The 10,397-nt window shown below is 33.6% G+C and overlaps 1 protein-coding gene across 19 annotated transcripts in view; it reads right to left on the bottom strand.

Annotated features, from left to right (window-relative positions):
• Positions 1-663: 663 nt before the first annotated feature.
• The window catches only part of LOC127841170 (sushi, von Willebrand factor type A, EGF and pentraxin domain-containing protein 1-like), a 38,825-nt gene continuing 29,091 nt past the window's right edge, over positions 664-10,397 (bottom strand). For 11 of the 19 annotated variants that reach the window (XM_052369791.1, XM_052369794.1, XM_052369798.1 and 8 more), the window contains 13 exons: positions 10,168-10,362; positions 9,281-9,475; positions 8,693-8,887; positions 7,797-7,991; positions 7,212-7,406; positions 5,168-5,302; positions 3,805-3,930; positions 3,249-3,370; positions 2,798-3,136; positions 1,929-2,130; positions 1,556-1,716; positions 1,344-1,456; positions 664-991 (listed from right to left, as the gene is read on the bottom strand). In XM_052369791.1, coding sequence (XP_052225751.1) covers positions 685-991; positions 1,344-1,456; positions 1,556-1,716; positions 1,929-2,130; positions 2,798-3,136; positions 3,249-3,370; positions 3,805-3,930; positions 5,168-5,302; positions 7,212-7,406; positions 7,797-7,991; positions 8,693-8,887; positions 9,281-9,475; positions 10,168-10,362 — 2,480 coding nt within the window. In that variant the 3' untranslated portion in view covers positions 664-684. The remainder of the gene's footprint in view (positions 992-1,343; positions 1,457-1,555; positions 1,717-1,928; positions 2,131-2,797; positions 3,137-3,248; positions 3,371-3,804; positions 3,931-5,167; positions 5,303-7,211; positions 7,407-7,796; positions 7,992-8,692; positions 8,888-9,280; positions 9,476-10,167; positions 10,363-10,397) is intronic. The other 8 variants (XM_052369805.1, XM_052369809.1, XM_052369792.1 and 5 more) reach the window with 7 other exon arrangements.

Raw genomic sequence — 10,397 nt, 5'->3', positions numbered from 1 at the left:
GCCCGGCCGAAACTAGTTCAGGCCGATAGGCAATCGACGGCAGGTCAGCGTGCACTAGGCCGCTTCCGAGGGATAACTCTTGTTCGTCCAAAAGGGGCGCTTAAAGTGGCATACCCACTCACAGGCAAAATGTCGCGTAATACGCTTAATAGGCTGCACCTGACTCCGACCCAAGTTAAAAGTCCCGGCCGAAACTAGGTAAGCCCGACAAGCAGTCGACGGCAGGTCAGCGTGCACTAGGTCGCGTCCAGGGGATAAATAGGCTAAATAGGATGTGTATGTCTACGTTTGTACTAAACTTGCTAAATAGGCTAAACATGCTGTTAAATAGGCTAAATAGGATGTATGTTTTGACCTATGTACTTATCTTTCTAAATAGGCTAAAAAGGCTAAAGAGGCTGTTAAATAGGCTAAATAGGGTGTATGTTTCAACCTATGTACGTAATAGGCTAAATAGGCTTAATAGGCTAACTTCACACACGCACAGTTTATTTCCATCAAATTGTATCTCATCGAAGACTGTCTACCATTTGTTGCCATCAAGCTGAATTATATCCGTGTACAGTTTACAGTATTTTTGGCTTTCCTGTAAATTTCTTGTGATGCTTTCATTAGTGTAATTTATACTTTTAATTAAAATATAACAACTGCAAACTGCTTTATGGAAGCCATGTATTGCCTTATTTATAATCCAAACACATTTTTTAAACTTCGTTCTAAACCACCCCAAAACCCGAGGTCGAGAGTTTCATTTTGTGCAATAGTTTCCATGACGTTGTTCATGCTGCGTCGGTATGCCAGTACCTCGTCGCTGATCGTATACCTAGAGCAGTCATCAGGCGGGTTGATCTCAGCGTACCGAGGACAGTATTTTTGGCTTCCACTGGGGTTACAACACTGGTTGTAGCCATCTAGGAGAAGTGAGGCAATAGTGGTATTTTCAAACTCTGCTGCAATTGCAGCTGGGTACTCTGTTTGTAATTTACTGAACCTGGAATGTTTGCGGTAAATATGCAAAGATAAACAAGCGAAACGTTGAACGAAAGTTTTGTATCTTCTGATTAATAAAAACAGAAGTGTTGCTTAATTTTAGCAAATAGACAATCACTTCTATAAATATATATGCTGGGTATAACAGAATGGAAAGGTATAGAATATACATTAAGTCAGACTTTTACGTGCGAATAATCGTATCGTTTTTAAATTAGAAAATATTAGATTCAAATGCAAGTAATAAATATTTTCTTCTTTTTTTACAAAATTCCTAATTCAAAGTACAATCTCCAACTACAAATAGCTTGTGGTTGCCCGTTATAAAAGCTAAATTCGATATGAACACGTACATGTAGCAGCATCTCTGTTTGATGCCATATGCACTGAAGAACCACGACTCGTAACACGTCAAGTGACTTCCAAACTCGGGGCGTAGGGAATCATTGCGAGTGAACGTGTAGTCCTATAGTACAACGTACAGAAAGGTCATGAAGAATTTAAGTCTATATTAAGTTCCAATACCTTGACTTTTGGTTAGACGATATATAATGGTGCCACTTACCTCCATCATCAACACCTCCTGACACGGACACGGAAGTGCATACACCAACTGCGAAGCTTTGAGCTGAACCTTATTGTCTTCGTAAAACGTCTGACATTGAATTTCATTCCTCATTGATGGTGTTATAACAGTTACATTATAGATCCACCTTCCAGCAAAACCTGTCAAAGCCATTCACAAATTATAAAGCAACTTTTAAATTAGTAATCTTAAACTCAACAATAATTACGATTTGTATGTTTTGCATATGGATACTTTTTTTGTAAAGTTATAAACGTCTACACTTTTAAGGTAACACTTGTAAACATTATATATTTTTTTTATTCTTAGAAAACGGTTACATTATCTGCTTTTACGTAGGATGAAAAGTTACCTGACTGAACATTAGATCCTTGATTAAGTAGAGAAAAGTTATATCTGTTAGACAAAATGATTCCCGTGTTATCTAGATTTGTGTAACCACTAGCAACAGGGACTTCCGGTAATGGTTTGATACTGAACTGTTCGTTGTCGTAGTTGAACATGATGTAGGTATACATGTCGTCTGACACAATAATGCACTGCATCGACAGGGTCTAAAGTATTCAACTTGTAGCGTAATGCACAGTAAAATCAGCGGCAATTGAATTTCAGCTTAGTTTTTGTTTCCCATGTGTAACTAACTAAGCTAATATGTTCGTTTTTCAATACATATAGTTTTAACGAATTTTGAATACACGAATAAAGCTGTTATTAAAAAGTCTCGCAAATAAATTACCATAGGTAGGCCTTAGATCGAAACCATAGTTGTCATGGCTTTTTATACAGTAATGCCAGAATGTGTCTTGCTTGATAAACAATAATTCTACAACAACAACATTACAATATTCACGTTTAGATAATATATTCGGTCGGCAGAGGTAGCACTTGCGGAAACTGATTCACATGATTGGTGCATCGGTACATATTATTGCTTATAAGATGCATTTTAGAAAAGAATTATCTATGTATATTTTGAGTATTTTAGCATATAATATTGTGCTCTACAGTCCATTGAAATTCTCGTCCTCCCGTGAATAATCAACATCGGATAACTGAATTTCGTTAAACAACTCAAGCAATGTCAGTTTTTCTAAGTCGTGGTTATAAGTTTTTTTTTACATTAATCGACAAATTTAAACACAAAGATAATCCAAATGTGTGTGTTCGTATAAGCATAACATGATTTGTTCAGCATTTTAATTTAATTACTTGGACCATTACCTGATGCTTAACGAGTTCATATCCGGGTTCGTAAGGCGAATGAACCGTAACGTGCTTCCAAGTGGCGACCAGGGCCACACTGGCATTGAACTCTGTCTGGTTTGTGTATTGACGAAAGATGTCGTTTATCTTCTGAATGTCCACCGTATCATTGTGGTGGTCGGTTAACATGTGGATCCACAGCCCACCGTTTGTTATATTACTGCTGTCAATGTCTGTCCATAACGGAGCGACCACTTTGTGGTTCTGAACAGCTGCCTTCCATTCTGTGGCATTTTCACCTCCGTATTGATTGTAGAGAGGTTGAAAATCTAGAGATACGAATCCGTTCATGTTTGGCTAAAACAAATGCATAGCGAAATCTTTAAATAGAACGATGTGGATATGGCATATCGCTGATGGTGTATGTTAACGTATATTTACTGTCATGTACAAATAATGTTTAAGTTACCTTGAACCAATGAATATATTCCCCTAAGTACGGCAGCCTTTTTGAGATATGGTAAGCATCTATAATAATGTTGTCACCGTTGTATTTATCTCCAGGTGCATTGAAGTCAAGCAATACTGGTTCTGTAAAATTGTGTATCGGATTATATATTCATCTTAACGTTTTATGTATGAATCAATGTACTTTAAAGTGAACCCATCTTTTTGTTTGCTTTCAGATTAAAACCATTTGGATTTCGAAGACGAAATTTGATGGTGTTCACTATTTATGATGGTTGTACTTGCATGTTTTTCTTTAATTTTATCAGGGTGATCCATCAAGCCATACATTTTTGTATGATTTATGTAAACGAAAATCAAAGTTTCTAACACAAACCAATACCATGATCTTAAAACAATTTAAATAATACATTTGTAAAACAATTTAAGTAATACATTCGTATTAAATGAACGCGACAAATAATCGTTCAGTTGAATGTTCAATACACCGAAAGCTATATGTGTACATCATATGCAATAATTGACAGCAACAATTTACATGGTAATTGCAAACCTACTAAAGCATCCCAGATATAGATTTCCTTGTGGATATCCATCCGCACATGCGCACGAGTAACCACCATATGTGTTGGAACACACCGCATGATGACCGCACGAGGTAATGGCATCACATTCCACGATATCTCAAATAATATAACAGACTAATCAGTTACATTAAATAGAATACACATTTTTCTTTTTCTGTTCAAAACGTTTAATTACCGATAAATACATGCTTAAATATTTATTATTTTTAGCTCGTAGAACAATCTTCTGACCAAACATATTTCTTTTCGAGGGTAAAATGATCGTGCCGATTACATATTCATTATACTAATGAACTGTCGAATAAATCCAACAAAATCGTTATCTGAATACTTTTTAACGTTTCAAATATTGTCATGTTTTAAGTAACTTAAAACCAGTAACTAATTATATGAGGTGTACACCGGTTCTGCGATGTATTTTATTCAGCTCAACTCATATATTGTATATGAATAAAATAATGCATTTCATTACACTCATGAAAACCGGCATATATTTTGTGTTGCGAAGTTTTCGCATCATTATTCTCTTCCTTGCACTTGAATTATTTGAACTGGCAAATCATGTCCATGAACTGCTGTTTCTTAAACCATAATAATACATTTAATGTTTTAGTTTAAATTTATTTATATTAACTCGTTCGCATCGAAGGCCTAAAAGTTATTTGAAACGCTCTTGAGTCTGTTTCATGGGACTAAAACCAGTTCTTGGTTTCTATGGGGAAGATCTAAAGAACGCTCCCACAATGGGGATCGAACCAATGACCGTTCGATCGCTAGGCGTACACCTTATCAAATACGCCACCGCAACCTGTTTTGAAAACTGTACATAAATATATTGATATTATAAATTGAATTACATAAAGTAATGCGTTTATACATTTTGTAAATCAACACAAGAATAAATACCACGGGATGTGAAATATAAAGTTTAAGGCCCCTTTATTAGATAAGAAAATTCTTTGGACGAAGCGAACTTGTGTAACATGTAATTGTTGTATAAGCAAAGCGTAAACACAGTTGTAATGCAATTTGCCTTTTTGTCTGATTTAGTAATATAGTTATTTTCAGTTACAATGTTCTAAAACAAATATAGTGTAATAAAGACTATTGCTTAATGTTATGCAGACTGCATGACTGGTCCATAATGCAAAAAAATACAATAACTATTGGGCACTTAACGAATTTAGGATCAGTTAGCATAAATTGTGATTTTAATTCATGTGTACTAATACTTTAGCAAGCAAGTTTATAATGCAGAATCGATCTTCTGTTTGATTACAAAAACTCTTTCAACTAAATCAGACCTATAAAGAAACAAAAAAAAACGGCGAACCTGTGTCACAGCTTAATCCAGTAAATCCCTTGTTACAAACACACACATATCCACCGTCAATGTTTACGCACACTCGTGTCTGGTTTAATGCATGTCTACAGAAAAACTCTCCACCAAATGAACATTCGTCCAGGTCTAAGATGGAAACAGATAACAGAATGAAATATAAATCATTGACAGGTTTATAACCGCGCAGAACAAAGCGCGCTACAAAACACCAGCGTGGATGCGCACAGAAGACTACATAGTGTTAAGTTCAAATATCGCCTGTCAATCATGAAAATAAGTTTTATGTATTTTAATTAACATTGAAAGATGTTCATTTAATTATGTCTTCTGATTATGAAGTATGCTAGTGAACATTATGTGTGTGATATAATTATAACAATAGTATAAATTAAAATTATTGTCTCAAGTTGACTGTGTTTAATATAAGATCGGAGTTGCGATTTCGACGCTCCGAAGGTGCATTATACTCCTGCGTAGAATACAGTCGTTCATAATTTATCAATGATTATTTCGCGAGTTTTGTTTTCAATTTAATTAAAACATATGTCCATCCATACAGTTGCACGTTTATAATTTGTCTAATACTCAGATCACTCCTCCCTTTTCCCGTGCATTAATAGGTTCAATGTCGATCTCGTGCATCGAATGATTGCTATAGTCATTCGATGCTTTACTTTCAAAGAGTCTATATCTTTGATATATCAATGATTTATAATATCATTTATACATATATATTTCATGTAAATGTGTTAAGTATTTTCATTATGTTTCGTCGTTTTAATTTTATTTTGTTTTGCTTGTATTTTAATGATCACCGTCGGGTCATGCATTACTTGTATTTGTCTATTATTAATATTATTGTTACTGATTCGATGCTTTACTTTCAAAGAGTGTACATCTTTGATATATTAATCATTTATAATATCATAAATAAATATTTATTTCAGCAAAATTGAGTTTTCGTCCACGATAGAACCAACAAAATAACCATCCGGTCACATATGTCAATATACGGAAATGAAATCGCTTAAATCCATTATATGTGTACACTTCACAAATCAAAATTGCTTAAATCGTGCAAACAAGATAAGGATAATAACGAAACAACGACGAAATAAGCGAATGTGTAAACTTACTATACCCGTTTTTCATTATTTACTTGTACTTTATACCCGTGTCTTAGCAAAATACCATTCTATTAGACGAAGTCGCTATATATATAAATTTAATACATTTCTTATAAATAAGTACATTCATTATACATAAAGGTCAAAACAAATAATACATTCATAAAGTTACATGTATCGTTTAAAACTTTATAATTGTAAAAATATTAAATATCTGTATAATAATTTAGTTGTTCAATAATTCCTATTTAATAATACCCCACGGTACCGTAATATTTGTTCATAACAACTGACAAATACCTTTGCACAAATAGTTATTAAAGTACAAACACTACGTATATGTTAATAATAAAAAGAAATAACATCTGTACAATAACTCCATGAAAGCCGTATTTATTCGAGCTGCATTTTTTGAATTTCGCTTCCGAAACTTATTTCGGTATATGAGAACTGCACAAACGTTATAATTGAAATTATGTCAATATACGGAAAAGAAATTGCTCAAATCCATTTTATGTGTACACTTCAAAAATCAAAATTGATTAAATCGTGCAAAAAAGTAATAGGATAACCATGAAACAAAGACGGAACAAACGTATGTGTTTAAGTACTGTACCCGGTATTCATAATTTACTTGTACTATATACCCGTGTGTTTGCAAAATACCATTCTATTAGACGAACTCGCTTTATATTAAAAAATTAAAAACATTTCTTATCAATACATACATTCATTAAACATAAAGGTCATTAACAAAATCATAAATTAATGAAGTTACATGTATCGTTTAAAATTTTCTGATTGTATAAAAATAGGAAAACGCTTGTTAATATTTGAATTGTTCAATTATTCGTGATTCAATACGCCCCACGGTACCGTAATATTTGTTCATAACAACGGAGTAATACCTTTCGGTTCGCAGCCAATGGAATATTCCCATCGACCATCTGACGTGCACTTAATGGTTTCTATTGTGACGCTGTTATGGTGTTCCTTCATTAAACTATATCCATCATTGCATTGCACTTTAGCCGTGGACAAGTAGGTTGTACCATTCAGAACTTCAACTAACGAATTTTTCGGATATGTCAGGTTACCACAATCTGAAACAATAAATAATCGAGACAAAGGGCTAATGTTATGTTGGCAATTCGAAAACTTCTATATTACAGGGTGTCAAGTGCATTCACTAGATGATAATCTGAATCTCAAGTTTTTATTTTTAAATACATTACCTTTATCAAAATACAATCTGCTTGTTATTAACACGAAAAACAAGAGCATGATTTTAAGAGACGACACGCCACTTTAAAAAAGTGTTACTGCATTAATTGTCTGACGTCTTGTATTAATAAATTACTATTACAAAGAAAAGTTATAAACCACATACACAAGAAGTCACAATACAGAAACCTAAATTACTTCAGTTTTTATCTGCCCTGCGAAGTATAACATTTGTCATTTATATACGTAATACTACAATTGAAACCTGCCTTTTAGTTCGCAGCCATTGGGGACTTGCCATAGACCTGCTGAGGTGCGCTCAATGTACTCTGCTGTAATAGAATTGTTGGATTGGGATCTTATCCTATAACCTTTGGTGCATTGGACTTTGGCTATCGACGTGTAGGTTGTACCATTCGGAAACTCAACTGTAGAATCATTCGGATATGTCAGTCTGCCACAGTCTGAAATAAACAGATATTCGCGCGTCTAGAAGTTTGTTGCTGATTAAGCTTAAGCCATTTGTAAACGTGTGAAATCCTCACAACCGACGCAAATGTAAAGAATGTAAACATAATTGTAAACAGTACAAACTATCCATATCTGTTAATTATAAAAAGAAATAACATTTATGCAATAACAACATGAAATCCGTATTAATTCGAGCTGCATTTTTTCGAATATCGCCTCCGAAACGTATTTCGGTATAAAGGACTGCATCAACTTAATATTTGAAAGTATGTCACTTTACGGAAATGAAATCGCTTAAATCTATTTTTGTGTACACATCACAAATCAAAATTGCTTCAATCGCGTTAAAAAATAAAGGATAATCTGAAACAAAAACGGAACAAACGTATGTGTATAAGTACTGTACCTGTTATTCATAATTTACTTGTACTATATACCCGTGTCTTAGCAAAATTTCATTCTATTAAACGAAGTCGCTATATATCTTTACATTAAATACATTTCTTATCAATATAAACATTCATTATACATAAATATCATAACAAATCATATATTCCTAAAGAAACATTTTTCGTTTAAAACTTTATAATTGTACAAGAAATTGAATATCTTTATAATATTTTAGTTGTGAATTATTCCTGTTAAAAAATACCTGACGGTACCGTAATATTTGTTCATAACAAGTGACAAATACCTTTCGGTTCGCAGCCGATTGAGTCTTCCCATCGACCATCTGACGTGCACTTAATAGTTTCTAAACTGATGCTGTTATTGTGTTCCTTCATTAATCTATATCCATCATTGCATTGCACTTTAGCCCCGAACAAGTAGGTTGTCCGATCTAAAATTTCTACTAAAGAGTTAGTCGGATATGCCAGGTAACCACAATCTAAAACAATAAATAATCGAGACAAAGGGCTAATATTATATTTGCAATTCGAAAACTGCTATATTACCGGGTGTCAAGTGCATTCACTAAATGATAATCCGATTCTCCATTGTCGATTTTTTTATATCCATTACCTTTATTAAAATACAATATACTTGTTATAAACACGAAAACAAAGCATGATTTTAGAGACAAAAAGTGGAGACACTTCTTTGAAAAGTGTAGCTGCATTAATTGTCTGACGTATTAAGTTGATAAATGAATATGACACACATTTTATAGACCACGTACACAAGGAGTCACAATGCAGATTCCGAATTAAATCAGTTTGTATCTGCCCTGTGCAGTATAACGTTTGTCATTAATATACGTTACTATACAATTGCAACTTACCTTTTAGTTCGCAGCCATTGGGGACTTGCCATAGACCTACTGAGGTGCACTCAATATACTCTGCTGTCATAGAATTGTTGGATTGGTTTCTTATTCTATAACCTTCAGTACATTGGACTCTTGCTATCGACATACAGGTTGTACCATTCGGAAACTCAACTGTAGAATCATTCGGATATGTCAGTCTGCCACAGTCTGAAATAAACAGATGCATCACACGTCTAGATGTTTGGTGTTTATTGGGCTTTTCCCATATGTTTATTTGTGGAATCCTCACAACCGACGCAAAAGTCATGAATGCAAAAACAGTTTTTAAAGTACAAACAATCTATATGTGTACATTATAAAAATAGATAAAAAAATGAACACCGTATTAAATCGAGCTGCGGTTTTCGAATTTCGCTTCCGAAACTTACTTCAACTATACAACTCCATTTACCTATTTTATTAGAAAGTATGTCAATATACGGAAATGAAATCGCTTAAATCAATTTTATGTGTACACTCTCCAAAACAAAATTGATTAAATCGTGCAAACAGGTAAAATTATAATGATGTAACAAAGACGGAACAAATGTATGTGTATAAGTACTGTACCCGTTAGTCATAATTTACTTGTACTATATACCCGTGTGTTAGCAAAATACCATTCGATTAGACGAAGTCGCGATATATAACAAATGAATACATTTTAAAAAAATAAAAACATTAATTAAACATAAAGGTCATTTACAAAATTATAAAGTCACGAAGTTACATGTATCGTTTATAACTTTCTGATTGTATAAAAATATTAAAAAGCTTGATAATATTTTAATAGTTCAATTATTCCTGTTTAAACACACCCCAATATACCGTTAAATTTGTTCCTAACAACTGGAAAATACCTTTCGGTTCGCAGCCAATGGAATCTTCCCATCGACCATCTGACGTGCACTTACTAGTTTCTATTGTGACGCTGTTATTATGTTCCTTCATTAATCTATATCCATCATTGCATTGCACTTTAGCCATGGACAAGTAAGTTGTTCCATTCAGAAATTCAACTAACGAATTCTTCGGATGTGTCAGGTTACCACAATCTGAAACAATACATGGCCAGATACATAGGGCAAAT

The sequence above is a fragment of the Dreissena polymorpha genome, chromosome 8 (assembly GCF_020536995.1).
Source record: "Dreissena polymorpha isolate Duluth1 chromosome 8, UMN_Dpol_1.0, whole genome shotgun sequence".
NCBI classification, from domain to species: Eukaryota; Metazoa; Mollusca; class Bivalvia; order Myida; family Dreissenidae; genus Dreissena; species Dreissena polymorpha.
Note: the sequence above shows the minus strand (reverse complement) of the source record. Positions and strands in the feature narration are given on the sequence as shown.